Raw genomic sequence first — 18,313 nt, forward strand, 5'->3', positions numbered from 1 at the left:
GGTAGCGTCGCGCACTTATGACGCCAGACGCAGGGCCCTTACGGGATACAAGTACGTGATGACGAATGACGCTCTCTCTTTGCCGCATCTATTGCGAGGTGAGGTTGTCTCTGAGTTTTGGGGGTTTGGGGAATCTGAAGCCATCGGCTGTGGGAAAGCCAGTGGCGCGCGTGTTTGGCCCTCGGAGCCTTTATGCCCGTTGTTCCTCCGCGCGCCGAGCGCCATATGGATCTGGCGGCGCTGGGATTCGAGCCCTGTGTTGGGCCTGTAGGGCCTACCCCCGCCCCTCAGCGTTGGCGTGATGGCGCCGCCTCAGTGGGGCGCCTAGGGTTGCGCTGAGCGGGAGCTCGCCCTCTGTGCGCCTGATGTCTTCTTGGAAGCTGCTCGTTCCTGGTCAGGACCCAGCGGGGGCTGCTCTCCCGCTCGGGCCCCCTGCGTCCTCCCCGGGGTTTCTGCTTGCCCGGCCTCCGGTGGCGGGGAGCTCCGCGCGGGCCACTGTGGTCGCCAGCAGGCCCTGCGCCCGCCTCGTAACGCCACGCGTTTGTGTTTCAGAATGAAGACCATTCTCAGCAATCAGACTGTCGACATTCCAGAAAATGGTAAGAGACCTCATGTTTGTGTTCTTACGTCTTTACTGCCTGCTTTGTGCCTTGTTCCGAGGCCTCACTGGTATGTTCTCTCCCAGTCGACATCACCCTGAAGGGACGCACTGTGATCGTGAAGGGCCCCAGAGGAACCCTGCGAAGGGACTTCAATCACATCAACGTAGAACTCAGTCTTCTCGGAAAGAAGAAGAAGAGGGTGAGATACGGGTTTTTTGTTTTTTTTTTTTCTTTCCTAGCATATCCGTTGCTTGTTTGGGAGGTAGGGATGGATTAGCTCCGAATTTGGTCGCTCTGAGAATTAAAGAATTGAGGTTCAGTGTCTCAGCTTAAAAATTTTGGTGTCCACAAAAGTGTGGCTAGTCTCGGTGTTAACTGCCTTCGTGAAGTGGAGAAAGGAAATAGTGAATAGGTTATAAAGCTCGATGTTTGTACGAGTCATCGTTTGTGTCGAGGTCTTAATACTGTTAAAAGTTAGGCTTCTTTCCCTCCTGATTATTTCGTGGGAATCTTGGGGACCAGGCAGGTCTTGCAAGCTCTCCAGGCATGAAGTATGAATTTTTCTTTTCAGGCTTCCTTATTAACTGGAAAGCATCTCACAGAAGTTTTGTTCTGTTACAGCTCCGAGTTGACAAATGGTGGGGAAATAGAAAAGAACTGGCTACCGTTCGCACGATCTGTAGTCACGTTCAGAACATGATCAAGGGCGTGACACTGGTAAGCAGACGGATCAGACAGCTTGGCTTGGGAGGGGAAGGAGTTCCTCGGCTGTACTTCACCTATGCAGCATCAATGTCTACTTCAGAACATAGATTATGACTGTAACTTATTGAGGTCTTGGGGAAAAGGTGGTCTTAGCAGTTTAATAGGTGTTCGTTGGTCTTTGGGATTAAGTGATAATAGTGAAGACAAGATGGTCTTAGTAGTAGGCTGATGGTGTTTTTTTCACACAAAATTCACATCTTTGGGATGTGTGTTTTGTTTTGTTTATAGAAAACGTAGCATATAGGGTACGCTTTGCTTTTTTTTGTTGTTGGCTTACCTCTCACCACCAGGGCCCCTTGAGGGTATAGAAAAAGCTGGATCTGCTTTCTGTGCTCCAAGTCTACTAACAAAAAACCTATTTGATGTCACTATTCTCTATAACTCCCTCTCCCCCCAGCCTTTAAGATCATGTTGCTGTCTTTGCTGAAACGATTTTCTTTGCATTAAAACCCAGCCCATTCAGAGTGCACCTCATAATGGCACTTTTCAACTCCATTATAAACCTATTAGGTCATGTTTCCCCTGTTTACCTTGCTACCAGAGTAAGTTCCTTGAGGGCACAGAGGCCTGTCTGAATTCTTACCATCTGGCATACCGTAATAACTCAAATGTTAGTCACACGTTCAAGATGAAGGGCTTTGGGGTTCTCATTTTTAAAAGCTGACATTGGGGCAGCCCCGGTGGCGCAGTGGTTTAGCGCCGCCTGCAGCCCAGGGCGTGATCCTGGAGACCCTGGATCGAGTCCTACGTCAGGCTCTCTGCATGGAGCCTGCTTCTCCCTCTTCCTGTGTCTCTGCCTCTCTCTCTCTCTCTGCATCTCTATGAATAAATAAATAAAATCTTTAAAAATAAATAAATAAATAAAAGCTGGCATTGTTTACTGCGGTCATGGGGGGGGTAGTAAAGTAAATGCTCCTTTAAAGGGTTTTACAGTCTTGAAGAGTCAGAAACGTGTTTATGTATACAATTTGGAAGATTTTGGTCAGGTGACAATGCATTCCTATGTGAAGACTTTCATTTTTTAAATTTTAAGTAATGTTAGCATCCTACAAAATTTAGAAACTCGTTTTGTCTTTGAAATTGCTCAGTTTTGCAAATTGTTTACCTCACAGGGCTTCCGTTACAAGATGAGGTCGGTGTATGCTCACTTCCCCATCAACGTTGTTATTCAGGAGAATGGTTCTCTTGTTGAAATCCGAAATTTCTTAGGTGAAAAATACATTCGCAGGGTTCGGATGAGGCCAGGTATGTGCATATGGTTCAGAAATGGTTCCTTTTACTTGTGAAGACTGGTGTTTTGGGTTGGCTATAAATCCATACTTCATAATTGTACATTTTGATTATGCTTGTAATAACTCTTGGTGCCAGTTATGGTTTTATATCCTGTTTGTACTGATTGTGATGTCTAGAGGCTTGTGCACTAGAGTAGTTTCAGGGAGTGTTAGCAGTGTTTAATTCTCTTTGCAAAATGTGAAATCCTAAAATTTTGAGTAGTGATGAATAACAGACTCAAATCTCAGTTCTCCTTTCAACCTTGGGCAAAATCATCTACCTTTGTGCGTCATTGTAGTGCTCTAAAATCGGGAACATCTATGGTTAAATGAGTTAAAATCAAAATGCACTTGCAATAGTTCTTGCTTGATAACGGTAAACACAGAAGCATTAAAAATTTTATTTTTAAGCAATCTCCACAATCGTTAGATCAAGAGTCACATGTTCCATTGACTGAGTCAGCCTGGTGCCCCAACAGTTAGAAAATTTTAAAGCTTAGTGCTCTCTCTTTTTTTTTCTTCCTTTTTTTTTTTTTTTAAAGATTTTATTTATTCATAGAGAGGCAGAGACACAGGCAGAGGAAGAAGCAGGCATCATACAGAGAGCCTGACGTGGGACTTGATCCAGGGTCTCCAGGATCACGCCCTGGGCTGCAGGCGGCACTAAACTGCTGCGCCACCGGGGCTGCCCAGCTTAGTGCTCTCTTGAAGATTCTTGATTCCATTGGGGTGGAAAGAAGGAATTCTTAGTATCAGTTTAATGAACAAAAATAATTGCGTGGTATTAGCTGTGATCAACAGCATTTAGTAGGGATTGTTATATAACACTTTATAACGAAGCTTTGCACAGCTAAGTTGTACTAGCTGAATACCATCTTACACTTCTTGACTGAAGCACTGAAGGTCTGACTACTCTGGAACAAATTTGTTCAAGCAGGAACACAAACCAGATGTTGTTGCCCAGATAAGTCAGGTCCTATAAAATTAGAATCTCAAGAAGTTTTATTTGTTGTGTGGAGTTTTAAATGGAATAAGCTGCTACTTTAAATGTTTTTATTTATTTTTTTTTTCTTTATTTTTTTTTTCTTTTTTTTTTTCTTTTTTCTTTTTTTTCTTTTTTTTCTTTAAATGTTTTTAAATTGAATATACAGATTTGATTTTATGTTGACATTATGTGAATGCCTTTTTCTCTTTTTAGGTGTTGCTTGTTCGGTATCTCAAGCCCAAAAAGATGAGTTAATTCTTGAAGGAAATGACATTGAACTTGTTTCAAACTCAGGTTTGCATGTTTAGTATGCCTAATTACTGCCTACAAAGTTTTGTTTAAATCTTGTAGTTGAATACACGGTATTCTCTGAGCTTTTTAATTTGTGGAATTAAGTAAAACTACCAAGGTACATAGGTTTTTAAGTATGGCATTTAGTAAAATCCTTTTAAGATGAGTTTGGCTATAACGTAATCTACTTATTTTTTTCGCTGTTAATAGCTGCTTTGATCCAGCAAGCGACAACTGTTAAAAACAAGGATATCAGAAAATTTTTGGATGGTATCTATGTTTCTGAAAAAGGAACAGTTCAGCAGGCTGATGAATAAGCTCTGAGGTAGGTTCTTGGCAGTGTCTGTAAGTTTCCTTACTGGTTTAGTTATAGAGGTCTTAATTTACTAAGTCTGGAACTGGAGTTGTAATGGCAGAAAGTGAGTTATATTCTGGAACACACTAAATTTGGCAGAATAAGAAAATTGCCATGCATTTTTCCTATGAACTCTAGTAAGTCAGAATCTTAGACAATGTTTTCGATTATTTAGGGTAGAACATGTTTCAGAGGGTATTGATGGGAATTGACAGATCTTTTCATTTCTTTTTACAGTTGTCCAGCAACAGAAACAGCAAGATGCCAGATGATTTTTCAGACTTATTTGTGATACCTTAAGAATGCAATAAAAACTACACTGATTTGGGGCTTTTTCTTTCTTTTTAAAAATATTTATTTGAGAGAGACCGAGAGCATGAGTTAGAAGCCTGATGCAAGGCTCCATCCCAGGAACCCAGGATCATGACCTAAGCAAAGGCAGAGGCTTAACCAACTGAGCCATCCAGGCACCCCTGTGGCTTTTTCTTAAACCAATAATTCTTTCTAGCTATTTGACAGTTAAACCATTCAGAAGTAAATTGTTTTGTGCCAAGAACAGTAACAAGGAGTAGAACAGGAATTTTTTTCTAGTAAAACATTATGGGAGAATTGGCTGAATTTGGTTTTTGAAGGAATTTCAAAGGTATTTCAGGCAAGAGGAATACAGTACCAGTGACAGGCAACACGGTTCATCATTGGATGTAGAACTTTGGGGGGAGATCCTGAAGGTATCTAATTCTACAGAGGCATAAATTTGAATATTTGTGAAGTAAGTATGCTTGAGTCTGGATACTGGTAACTTGTGTAGAAAGCAACAGAGTGGAACAAAGTGATAAAGTTAATTTGTGTTCATGATAAACAGGGCTGTTGTGTCCAAGATACTCTCTTCTTCACTCTCTACACTACCTCAGCTTTTTACTCCCATATTGTCCGTGACTTTTTTTAAGAAATTGATAACACTCAAAATCCCCCAATTCTGTGTGTCACACTTCAAATATGTGACCATACTGGACTAACAGCAGGGTTGCTCCCAACCTCTTTCTGCAGTTCTCCCATCTCAACTGATGGAAACTCCAGCCTTACATAAAGTTGTGAAATTTTTCATAACCTAGGAAATGAAAAACTACATTTTGCCTGGATTTATATATTTGTATATTTTAATAGCTGGTTTTAATATAAAGTTTTGAAATTTTTCATAACCTAGGAAATGAAAAACTACATTTTGCCTGGATTTGTATATTTGTTTTGGCTGGTTATCTGTTTTCAGCAGTACTGAGAATGCATTTCTCAACCTCCACTGTGTCTGATTGAGTGACTGAACTGGCCTTGCTATTCTTCAGTACCACTGTCTTAAAACCTTCAAGTTGTCTTTTTAGAAGTCCTTTCCCTTTGTTTTGAAGTCCTTTCCCTTTAGAGTGGCAATTTAACTTTCAAGTCTATTGTCAGATATTTTCAGTGAAGCCTGCCTTGATCACCCTATTGTGTTGATTCCTCAGCCCCATCCTAGCATACATATCCTTACCTCTGCTTCACTTGCTTTTGTCCATAGCATTTATAATGTAATGTGGTTTACTTTGTTGTGTATTGGTTGCTTTTTTCCAGTTAGAATGTAACCTTTGTGAGGATGGATCTTTTCTCACTGGGATATTCAGAGTACTAGGGACAATAGTGCCTGGCGCATAGCTGTTTGCGGGTGAATGGTACCTAGGTTGCCAGGGAGATTGAAGACTCACCAATGGGACTGGAAAGAAATGTTTTGGGAGGTATTGAGGATTACATAACTGATTTTGAAGGTTGAAGAAAATTCTAAATGGCAATATTTTAGAAGGATAAAGGTGTTATAATTGAGAGTGTCAGTTGTATAGGTGGTGGAAGCAGCTGTGGGAGTAATTTCTCACAGAGATGGATTAACATGATGGGTGAGACTTCACAGCATAATAATTGGAGGCTGGGATCCCTGGGTGGCGCAGCGGTTTAGCGCCTGCCTTTGGCCCAGGGCGCGATCCTGGAGACCCGGGATCGAATACCACGTCAGGCTGCTGGTGCATGGAGCCTGCTTCTCCCTCTGCCTGTGTCTCTGCCTCTCTCTCTCTCTCTCTGTGACTATCATAAATAAATAAAAATTTAAAAAAAAAATAATTGGAGGCTGGTTGTAGCAGCAGTGTTTTTTTTCACTTAAGTTGAATGTGGTAGGGGGTGCCTGGATGTTTCATTTGGTTAAGCATCTCCTCTGCCTTAAGCTTAGGTCATGATCCTAGGATCTGGGATTGAGCCCCCGCATCAGGTTCCTTGCTCAGCGGGGAGTCTGCTCCCTCTCCCTGGTGTTCCCCCTACCCCATTTGTGCTTACTGTGTCAAATGAATAAATTTTAAAAAGTTGAAATTGGATGTGGTAAGGGAAAATCCAATTTCTCCTGGGAAGAATCGTCCAATATGTCTACAATGGATAATCACTTGTGTGTTACATTTCCCAACTTTGAGGTTTAGATATCCATGTTTTATATACTCCAAAGAAAGTTATTCAGGATGCACACAGCTTGGGAAGATGGGCAGAGGCAATGTTGGGCAGAATCCAATTCTACACCAGACCCATTCACATTTTATATGGTTCTTAAAATTGACCAGATAAGGTTAGTGAATATAAATATCAGCATAAAGCAGTGTATTTGGAATAAGTTAGATTAAGAAATTAGTCAATGTACTGACCACCTCATTTTACAGAGGATCTTTAAACACTAGAGTTCTATTTTCCATATGTACCAGACTTGTTAAAGATGGGGTTGTTCCATTGACTGCAAATTAATACCACACCAAAATAGAACACCTGATTTTTAAGAGGCTTTCCACCATCCGCGCCCCCCTCCCCCAAGTCCCAGGCTTAAATTCTAAAGGTCTTACCCTGTCAAAAAGCTGTCCATTTCAAATGACTTGGTTTTTAAATCAGTTTGGGATAGGGATGCCTGGGTGACTCTGCTGTTGTGTCTGCCTTTGGCTCAGGGCGTGATCCTGGGGTCCAGTGATCAAGTCCCATATTGGGCTCTGAGAAGCCTGCTTCTCCCTATGCCTATGTCTGTCTTCGTGAATAAAATCTTAAAATCAGGGGGTCCCTGGGTGGCGCAGCGGTTTAGCGCCTGCCTTTGGCCCAGGGTGCGGTCCTGGAGACCCGGGATCGAATCCCACGTCGGGCTCCCGGTGCATGGAGTCTGCTTCTCCCTCTGCCTATGTCTCTGCCTCTATCTGTCTCTCTCTCTGACTATCATAAATAAATAACATTTTAAAAAAATAATAAAAAACCCTTTTAAAAAATCTTAAAATCAGTTTGGGATAAACCTGAGTATTCAGTATAATTATCATGATTTAGATTAAATATTTACTTAAGGATTCTTGTATGGTGATGGTTTTAAAAACTTGTAATTCCCTGGTGGTCTAGGACTGTAAGCATTAGTTTGGGACTTGACAATTTGGGGGAGTTTATGGCAAGGTAACATTTGAAAAAAGGACACATTTTAACTTCAGCTCTGAATGTAAAGAAAGACAAAGTACTAAAGATTTAAATGATAAACAATACAAGATACTTTTTAATCAGAACACAAAGTATTTAGACACCAGAAAAGCAAAACCTTAATTCTAAACTTTGTTATTCCTATGACTGAATATTCATTACTTTTTCAAGATGTTGGATGTTAGAGAGGTTGAAAAGTTGGTAATAAGTTGTTCAACTGATAACTCCTATAAGGATATTCACTGGAACTCGGGTCAATGAATCCACGTGGCACTAAGGGAAAAACAACCATCAACCCAGCCAAGTGATTCTTTTAAATGACAGTCTTTCTCCATAGTTAACATTAAAACAATCAGTTGTAACTGCGGATAGCCTTAGGCTCGCGATATGAGTTTTCAAAGAGGAAATACCAAATATTATTCGGAAACATAAAAAGCATAATATAAAAACTGCCAAAGCTGGGAGAATGGATACAGTGGGGGCGACGAGGATAATAAAACACAATTACTGTTTGAATTTGGCCAGCCAAAAAGTAAAATTGATTTCCCATCACTTTTGTATTTACCTGACCAATTGTATTACCTCATTATGGCATGTTTGAAACTTCCTATTATCAGAATCTCCATTACCTGCAAAATTTGACTTCTGACATAGTCATTTGTGGAAAGCACAATTTATTCAATTTAGGGTAGTTTCCTATCAAGGTTTTTTTGGACAAGAACGCTTTCCTTTGACTCAAAGTAAATTCCTGGAGCATGTGGACAGTGATTAGCTACTAGGTGAAATGGGTGGTTAAATGTTTACTAACCTAAAGAAAGGGTATGAATGGGTTTACATTCAGGTTTTCCTTAAAATTAAGAATACACTGAATAAATCAAGCACAGAGTTCAAAAAAGTCAAACTCCCAGTTCATATTTACTTAATCCCAGCTTCAAAAGGTGCAGTGAAGAAAGTTTTAAGTCCTTAAAACATTTACATTCTGAATTGTATCCAAAGTTGCAATGTCAAGGTGCAGTTTGAGTGTCCCCATATACACATAGTGTCAGAACAGTGGAACTCAGGAGAGAGCAAGTCTTACAGAATAATATGGTCCTTTGAAGACTTGATAATAAAAATAAAACTTTACATCTTTTTAGAATATTTAACTTTCCTAAGTATGTTAAGATCTTGTGTGCTGCCTCAACAATCCAAGTGCGGAAGATTGCTGTCAGTTTGTCCCAAGGAATTTGCTGTACTGTGAGGTTGAGTGCTGTCTGTCTCCTCAGGCAGTTGATGGGTCTAACTCTCCTTAATCTTAGTCCTGTGATCTTCCCATGAGATGGGTTATGGAAATTAAGTCTTTTTAAAAAAAAAAAAAAACAACAACAGATCTAATGCAAGGAGAGACCTCACAAAATTCCATGTTTTCTAAGTGATTTTTATTTCTATTGAGAAAAACTAGGATCAATGTGTTTAAGAGTCTATGCTGGAAAAAAAAAAGTGCTGGAATGGATGATAAAGGAGCACTATTTACCCTATTGTATATCTTCTAAAGGGGAAAAGCACCTTGTTAGAAGTGATAGAATAATCACTGAATATCCAGTGTTAAGAGTTTTAGATTTCTGCTGTGGAGTCTAGCAAAAGTTGCACTTTTTTCTAAGTAAGTTGCTATAAGTAGCTATTGGTATTTCTAGAAGGAAGCCAGAGAAGAATGATGGATAACAGCTTATTAAACTTAATGAAGCATTGTATCAGATAATCCTCCTAGCTTACTCTCTGGGTAAAGCCTTTGTCTTCAGATCTAAAAACTGTATTCAGTGATGTCAATACCTAATGGAAAATTCATTTGGACCACACAGCAGAGACCTCGATTGTCATCACCTTGGTTAGCACTAGTGTTTCAAATTGTCTTCTATGTTACCAGTATTTGGGACTGGAGTGAATTTTTAGACTTTCTATCATGCAGACAGAAATAGGATCAGTTTCACTAAGAACTTTCTGTGGCCTCACTTTAATGGTATATGTTGTAAGTTCTTTGCTTTCCAAATTTTTCTTCTCTTTCTCTTATGAAGAATGGTAATCGATAAAAGTAGAACCAGGGTAGAGAAGAAGCAACAACTAAAGAAAATCAGTGGTTTCTTTTGCACAAGAAATAAGCAGACCATGCACTCTGTGTTTCTTTGAGTCTCACTGCATCTAGGACTCCTGTTCTCAGAAGGGAAGCCACTGTTGCTGATCAGTTTGTTGTAAAGCTGAACTGAGGATTTAGCTTTGAATTCAGACGTGAAGAATCCAAATCTGGGTTTAGATTTTTCTTCAGTCAGTTTGAATGCATAATAGCCTTTGATTTTGACTTTATCAATTAGGTGTGCTGAAAAATATCAGAATTGAACATTAATCACAAATGGGCTATAAAATATCTGAGTAAGAATTTAGTTTCTATTGAAATAAGCTAAGTTTATTAAAGTAGCAGTAGGGATCCCTGGGTGGTGCAGCGGTTTGGCGCCTGCCTTTAGCCCAGGGCGCGATCCTGGAGACCCGGGATCGAATCCCACATCGGGCTCCCGGTGCATGGAGCCTGCTTCTCCCTCTGCCATGTCTCTGCCTCTCTCTCTCTCTCTGTGACTATCATAAATAAAAAATTAAAAAAAAAAAAGTAGCAGTAGTCACTAAAGGGTTTTTGACATTCTTTTATGATTGGTAAAAAACGGTGAAAATATGTGTAATTGAGTTTTAAAATTTTTGAAGTAAAACTTTATTTTTTTTAAGAAGATTTTATTTACTTACTCATGAGAGATACAGAGAGAGAGGCAGAGATACAGGCAGAGGGAGAAGCAGGCTCCACGCAGGGAGCCTGATGCGGGACTCGATCCCAGGACTCCAGGACCACACCGTGGGCCAAAGGGAGGCGCCAAACCACTGAGCCACCAAGGGATCCCCTTGAAGTAAAACTTTGATCCATAAATAATACAAAAACACTGGGATGGTGTGGGGAGGGCACAAAAACAAATTTAAGAATTGGAGCCACCAAAGTGCAAAAGGACTTACTGTCATTGTGTTCATTTGGTTACAAGCAGAAAAAAATCTTGTCTATTTGGCCTGATTCCAGACCTCAGATGTGCTCTTGGTACTGCCCAAAACCATCTTATTGGTTTTCCCCTAGTCATTTACTTGCCTGATGACACACCTTTCCCTCCTTAAACATACAGCACCTTCTGTCATCTTGCTTTGAAGGGATGATCTTCCTACCTATTTTACTTAAAACCTGAAGTACTCAGGAGAATTCTTCAATTTCCCACAATCACATCTGTCCACCTACTGTCATACTTATGTTACTGTGGATGACCTGTCCATGTTCCTGGAAGAGGCTCTTTCACCTATACACTAAGTTTACTGTCTCTTGTTTACTCAAGGACATCTCCATCTGTTCTCCCCTTCTTTCATGTATTTCCCCTTACTAACGGGTCATTTCCATATGAACATGCTTTAACTTCTGATATCTCTAGCCAAAAACAAAAGCCCCCCCACCCCAACTAGATTGCATACCCTCCTCTAGTTATCTTTACAGCACTGGCTCCTATTAACTCTTACTGGTTTCTCATCTCTCTGACCTCTGAATATTGAAGTGTCCCAGGGCTCAGGCCTCTTTGCTTGCTCCCTTGTGATATCATCCAGCCTTATTGTTTCCAAACACCATTCTTGCTCTTAACTCCCAAATTTGTATCTCAGCCTCAGACCTCCCTCTGAACCTGAAACTCCAAATAGCCTATTTGACATCTGTAATTGGATGTCTGATAGACATCTCAGATTTAACCTGTGCAACACCAAACAACTCCAAAAATTTGTTCTACCAGTCTCTGACCCACTCACTCTTTAGTTGCTCAAACCAAAACATTCATTCTTCCCTCTTCTTCACACCCTCCGTCCAATTCTGTTGACTTTACCTTCAAAATAAATCGAGAGCCTAGCCACTTCTTAACCATCTCGACTTTTTTTTTTTTTTTATGATTTTTATTTATTCATGAGAGGCAGAGGCAGAGGGAGAAGCAGGCTCCATGCAGGGAGCCTGATGCGGGAATCAATCCTGGGACTCCAGGATCACGCCCTGAGCTAAAGACAGATGATCAACTGCTGAGCCACCCAGGCATTCATAACTATCTCCACTTTTAATAACCTAATCCAATCCCCCATTATTTCTTACTTACACTACCCCAACCCTCCCTGATTCTGTTCTTGCTCCTTTATAATGTATTCAAAAAGAGTAGCGAGAGTGATTCTTTTAAACTGTTAGATCATGTCCCCTTCCATGGCCTGCCTATCTCAGAGTAAGAGCCACAGTTCTTGTACTTCCTTGACCTCATCTTTGATTACTTTCCCCTGTTGCTCATTTCAACCAGGTTGACCTCCTTCCTGAACCTCAAACAGCCAGGTATGGTCCCACATTAGGGTTTTTGCATTTGCTGTTCTCACTGGGAACACTTCACGGATAACTGGATAGTTTTCTGCCTTGCTCCTCCAGATCTTGGAAGACTTCCCCAACCACGCCTTAGAATAGTAACTACTCCCGTACCCCACTTCCTGTCACCCTCTTCCCTGCTGTTTTTTCTCCATAGAGCTTTTTGCCTCTGACATGTTATATATCTTATTGGTTGACTCCTCCCACAAAAATATAGGCTTCATGAGGACAGCAATCTTTATTTTGTTCAGTGGTGACATAGTGCCCAGAACAGTTTCTGCCTATGTTAGGTGCTCAGTAAATAAGTGTATTTCTGGGATGTTTTTGCTGCTTCAACAAACCTATTATGAACTTTAAAAAAAATTAAAAATGGTACCCAATACTGGGAAGAGTGAGATGTCTCTCAAACACTGATGTTTGCTTCTATCAAAATAGATAAAATTGAGGAATTTTTAAAAAGTATTTAAAAATTATAGCTTGCTTGGGAAGGGGGATGGGAACTGCTGTTTATAACATTTGACCCAATAATTCCATAGTGAGCAGTCCTGTTAGGAAGATAATTAGAAATGAAGACAAAGATTTATATCCAAAGGTACTTGCTTTTTAGTTTAAAAAAAAAAACAACCCAAACAAACAAAGGAATGCTTAAATGCCTAAAAGATAAGTTCATGGGCAGCCCGGGTGGCTCAGTGGTTTAGCGCCTGTCTTCCGCCCGGGGTGTGATGCTGGAGACCAGGGATCGAGTCCCACGTCGGGGTCCCTGCATGGAGCCTGCTTTTCCCTCTGCCTCTCTCATGAGTAAATAAATAAAATCTTTAAAAAAAAAAAAAAAAGGAAAGCTTCGTGGCATATGTAGATGCCCTTTAAAAAAAAAAAAGATGATATGTTCATATGATGGGCTTTTAAGCAACCATTAAAATAATATTAAGGCAATTTTAGAAACGTTAGAAACGTGGAACACGTATAATGTGATATTTAGAAAAAAATTGGATACAAAAACTTCCACTTGTACTAAAAATGTCCAGCATGCGTACTGGGAGTAAATAATCCAAAATACTACCAGTGCTTGTTTGGGGGGAGTGAGAGTTCAGGTAATTTGCATTTTCTTGATCTTAAAAAAAGAAAATACTTGCCCATACGCGCCAAATTCTGGCTCAGGAGCTGGCCCTGTCACTAAGGCACCTCCTCCCCTCGTCCTTCCTTCGCTCACCTCCGCCGGTAATGTCATTTCCCAGTATCCGGGTGGGCCCGGACCTCACCTTTCAGAGCCTCCTGGATGTATCTCTCCAAGTAGTATTTTCTGAGCTCATCGTTTTCCAGAGACTGGTCGTCGATGCCGCTGGCCGTGATGTACACGTCCACGTCGCCGTAGTTCTTCCGGATCCACCTGAGCACCTTGCGCTCCCCCCAGGGCAGGACGGCCAGGCGGCTGGGGGAGCTCAGGCAGGTGATGTCCTGCAGGAACTGGACGTCGCGGTCCGCGTCGTAGCGGCTGCCGTTGCGGCGCGCGTGCATCACGAACCTGGTGGTGAAGTGGTTGAGCGCGTAGAAGTCGGCGGCGCCCCTGACCAGCCTCCTCTCCTCGTCGGTGAAGCGGGGCAGGGAGGAGCGCGAGAGCCCCTGCCTGTTCTTGGAGGCGATGTACTCCCTCATGGCCGGCGGGTAGTCCCCGGTCTTGAAGAGCGGCTCGGCGAACCAGGCGATCTCGAACTGCAGGAAGCGCTCGGCCGCCTGCCAGTGCGAGTCGGCGAAGGGGTTGGCGGGTTCCGCCCAGTCCGCGTGCAAGGACAGCGACACGGCCCCGCGCTGCGCCGGCCGGTACCGCCGGTCGTACAGGCGCCACACCAGGGCGTGGGCGATCAGCAGGTTGTGCGCCGCCCGGTAGGTGTCGCTGCTGGTGTGGCTGTAGACGTCGCTCAGCCGGTTGGGCTCGTTGATGGTGATCCAGAGCTTCACCAGGTCCCCCAGCTCCTGGAAGCACAGCGCGGCATAGTCCTGGAAGGCGCGGGCGGTGGACGCGTTCAGCCAGCCCCCGCTGTGCAGCAGGGGCGCGGGGAGGCCCAGGTGGGCGTGGGTCGGGTAGTACAGCGTGACCATCGGGGAGATGCTGAGCTTCAGCGCCTCGCTGACCACGCACCTGTAGTAGCTCAGGGCTTGTCGGTTAACCGTGGACAGGTTGCCAGTGGGAAGGATGGAGGGCCAGTCCAGAGCAAACCTGTAGTGAGTGACGTTCATCCTCGCCAACATCTCAAGCTGTCTCTTGATGCTGACAAAATCTGTGCATTGAGCCGGCCGTGTCTTCAGCCTCACCCCTTCCACTCGGTGCAGCAGTCTGTTGCCTGTCACATTCCACACATACAGGTGAGGGTCGCTGAACTGTGGGGAGGAAGCCACGACTTTGGGCTGTGAAAAACAAGCACATTCAGGTAAAGCACACCCGGCTAAGGGCCTGTCACGGGCCGTTGGCATGCACCGTCGAAGAGGAAGAAGAGCCCCGGTCTTACTGTGCTGCTTACTGACAATGGAGAAAATGAATGAAGCGTGGAGCCTTAACCACCTGCATGTTCTTGCAGCGCTGGTGATGTCATGCAAGAGGCCTGCTGGATTATCCTCCCATCTAGCTCTTGCAGTCTCTCAGGGAGACCAGAAGACAGGGAAGGGACCACACCCACGGCTTGGCTTCCAAGGCAAGTTGTTTTTCAGAAAACACTGAGAAACGGTTTTCTAGTTCGTTTGTCCTAAAAACTGAAGTGACGTAGTGGGGTCTCACATGATTCTGTTCAAATGCATCTGGAAATTTGGCTTGATACCCTTAGTTAGAAGGAAGGTTGACCTTCCAAACCCTCCCATAAATGGACAGCAAAGTTGAAATTCCAGCTGCAAAGGATTTCACTGAGATCAGAGTGTGGAGTTATTGGTGGCTGGTTGACCCAGCCAGAATTCTTAAAAGAGGCCAGTGGGATGGCGTAGGGAACAACCCCTTACCTTGTACCTAACGCAACTCTCTAACACCTTATATTTGAAAAGTCCAAGGGAGACCACATATGCATCATTATGTTGTCCCCACCCAGGTGCCTGTGAGAACACGGCATGTGTTCATCCAATAGGAAAATACCAAACACCCTCTTTATGCAAGGTACTGGGATTATGACTGGAAAAAAACCCATAAAATATCCCCAAGAAACTCCCAAATTGACTTTGGATCTGATGGTGTGTCATACCCTGACTCCCAGTAAGAAGATAATCCTGGACTCCTGTCCTTATTCTGCCCCCTTGAAACTCAGACTTGGCAACTCTGTATAGTGACAGAGCAATCTCACGCACCGCACAGGTGTGTTGTGAGGAGTCAATGACTCTGGGAAAGCACTCTGTCAACTCTAAAGCAATCTATAAACATAAGGTAGTCATGACTTGGGTTTAGTTTTCCACGGTTGCAATAATTTCCTGTTAGGCCCTTGAGTCTACATTAAAACAGAAAAGGGCTTAAGAGAAACATTTCCAACTTCAAAATTAATAAGAAAAAATAAAAGTTCTGTACTTGTTTTAAAGTACTTTTCCTTCCGATGGCTGAATTTAAATACACCTGGAAAAATGGTAATTAACCTTGGGTAAATATTTTCCCTCTAATTGTTTTCTCGTGTGTCATCCTTCATAGTCTAATTACAAAACCATATCACTGCCCACTTACCATCTGCCAGCTAGTTATCTAGAACATTAAACTAAGAGAACATTGATCATGTGAGCATGAAGTTAAATCTGCATATAATTGAGTAAAATCCTTGTAGCTTAGATTGACAATCCCAGTGTTTTGAAACCTCAGAGCATCTTAATGTTGAAAGGATGTTCAAAGAGCAATCTTGCTATGAGGTAAGGCAAGCCAAATGCAAATCTTTTAAAAACCTCCAAAAAGCATTCGGTTGAGAAGTGGGTGTGATTAATCTGCTTAGACATCTGGTTGGAAATGGTGAACTATGATCTCAACCCTAGCTCCCAAGAGCTTAGTTCTAAAATTCTGTTTCCCACTAAGAGGATCCTGGACTCCTTGGAGAAATGGCTTTTTCCTATCTGGGGCAGGAAAAGAATGAGGTGATGCTGGTACATCTTATGCCAGAAAAATAAGGATGCACTTAAAAACTGAAAAGGAAATGTCACACAGGAGCAGTTTGAAGGAGTCCCACTGGCCACCTTTGAGATAATTTGAGCATCAAAAGGACTAATGAAACAATTACAGCAATGAATTATATATAATGCATTGAAATTAAAAGAATTACCTAATATACGTAGAAGGAATAACAATTAGAAATTCATCATTTTGCAATCTACAAAGTAATCATTCAGGTAAAGTTTATGAATCAATATTAAGGCCATTAGTAGGGTGCCTGGATGGCTCAGTGGTTGAGCATCTGCCTTTGGCTCAGGTTGTGATCCTGGAGTCCTGGGGTTGAGTCCCGCATCAGGCTCCTTTCAGAGAGCCTGCTTCTCCCTCTGCCTGTGTCTTTGCCTCTCTCTCTGTGTCTCTCATGAATAAATAAATAAAATCTTAAGAAAAAAAAAAGACCATTAGTGATATGTTGTTGGGAAGCAGGATATGTATATGGTCTCTAAGTGTAACCAGCTGATTATTTCTTCTTCTTTTTTTTAGATTACTTCTTAATTGCAAATGGAAAAGTTACCTTTCAATTAAGAGATCTGGCAAATGCTGCCTTAATCAAGAAATATGGTAACTACTACTTCAACACAATAACATCTTCCATAATGAAGCAATGACACGTGCTTCCTTTTTTTTTTTTTTTTTTTTTAAATTATTTATTTATTTATTATAGTCACAGAGAGAGAGAGAGAGGCAGAGACACAGGCAGAGGGAGAAGCAGGCTCCATGCACCGGGAGCCCGACGTGGGATTCGATCCCAGGTCTCCAGGATCGCGCCCTGGGCCAAAGGCAGGCGCCAAACCGCTGCGCCACCCAGGGATCCCCTGACACGTGCTTCCTGATGCAATATATTGGGAAATACAACCTCATCTATGTAGTATATTTACAGAAGTTTATCGTTACAGAAGTTTATTTATCTTTACAATAAAGAAACAAAGAAATGGAGAACATAAGACATTCTCCAATCAAATGTTCTGGGCTCTTCAAAAGTGATAATAACATGAACTTGGGGGAATTATTCTGAATTAAAGGAGGCTGAAGATAAATGACAACCAATGTGTCATCCTTGTTTGTATTCTTGATCTAAAAATCTTTATTTTTTTAAATTTTTATTTATTTATGATAGTCACACAGAGAGAGAGAGAGAGAGAGGCAGAGACACAGGCAGAGGGAGAAGCAGGCTCCATGCACCGGGAGCCCGACGTGGGATTTGATCCCGGGTCTCCAGGATCGCGCCCTGGGCCAAAAGCAGGCGCTAAACAGCTGCGCTACCCAGGGATCCCTCTAAAAATCTTTATAAGGACATTTTGGGAACATTTAGGATAATTTGAATATGGAATGTATGTTAGATTATATGAATCAATATTAAATATTATGGGTTTGATAATACTATAATGATATAGGAGAATGTTCTTATTTTTAGGAGACACGTTTGAATAGAAATATTTTGGGGTGAAGTGTAATAATGTCTGCAACTTTTCACTGGTTTATAAATGTTTTTTTTTTTAATTTATGATAGCCACACAGAGAGAGAGAGAGACAGGCAGAGACACAGGCAGAGGGAGAAGCAGGCTCCATGCACCGGAAGCCCAACGTGGGATTCAATCCCGGGTCTCCAGGATCGCGCCCTGGGCCAAAGGCAGGCGCCAAACCGCTGCACCACCCAGGGATCCCTTTTCACTGGTTTATAAAAGAGAGATAAAGCAATTGTGGCAACATGCTAACAATTAGTCAATCTAGATGAAGGGAATATGAGTGTTTATTGCACTAGGTTGAAATTTCTCAAGACAAAAGGTGAGAGGGGAAAAGAATACTGAGAGGCTGGAGGAAAATAAGATAGGGATGTTTATAGGTAGATATACTAATATTTTTTAAGTGTTACTTTCATCTTGTCAGTCTTCCTATAGAGGACATCTAGTTTTTTGGCATCTACTCATACATCCTCTGACTGTGTTTTC

At 42.1% G+C, this 18,313-nt stretch overlaps 2 protein-coding genes across 2 annotated transcripts in view; one reads left to right on the forward strand and one right to left on the reverse strand.

Annotated features, from left to right (window-relative positions):
- Positions 1-2: 2 nt before the first annotated feature.
- Positions 3-4,592, forward strand: RPL9 (ribosomal protein L9). Its single transcript, XM_025997799.2, has 8 exons — positions 3-98; positions 553-599; positions 686-801; positions 1,224-1,319; positions 2,480-2,612; positions 3,837-3,917; positions 4,125-4,239; positions 4,507-4,592. The coding sequence occupies exons 2-7, from the start codon at positions 554-556 to the stop codon at positions 4,229-4,231; spliced, it is 579 nt and encodes a 192-aa protein (XP_025853584.2). The 5' UTR covers positions 3-98; position 553; the 3' UTR covers positions 4,232-4,239; positions 4,507-4,592.
- A 3,225-nt stretch (positions 4,593-7,817) lies between these two features.
- The window catches only part of KLB (klotho beta), a 37,377-nt gene continuing 26,881 nt past the window's right edge, over positions 7,818-18,313 (reverse strand). Inside the window, exons 4-5 of the mRNA XM_025997781.2 lie at positions 13,465-14,608; positions 7,818-10,120 (exon numbers count right to left, since the gene is read on the reverse strand). Coding sequence (XP_025853566.2) covers positions 9,756-10,120; positions 13,465-14,608 — 1,509 coding nt within the window. The 3' untranslated portion in view covers positions 7,818-9,755. The remainder of the gene's footprint in view (positions 10,121-13,464; positions 14,609-18,313) is intronic.

Source organism: Vulpes vulpes, chromosome 14, assembly GCF_048418805.1.
Source record: "Vulpes vulpes isolate BD-2025 chromosome 14, VulVul3, whole genome shotgun sequence".
NCBI lineage: Eukaryota > Metazoa > Chordata > Mammalia > Carnivora > Canidae > Vulpes > Vulpes vulpes.

Excerpts from the sequence above, each read along its gene's own strand:
- RPL9 (XM_025997799.2), top strand. The coding sequence starts at position 554 with ATGAAGACCATTCTCAGCAATCAGACTGTCGACATTCCAGAAAATG. Across the intron at positions 2,613-3,836 it reads CAGGGTTCGGATGAGGCCAG|GTGTTGCTTGTTCGGTATCT; the intron begins GTATGTGCATAT and ends TTCTCTTTTTAG. Across the intron at positions 3,918-4,124 it reads TGAACTTGTTTCAAACTCAG|CTGCTTTGATCCAGCAAGCG; the intron begins GTTTGCATGTTT and ends CGCTGTTAATAG.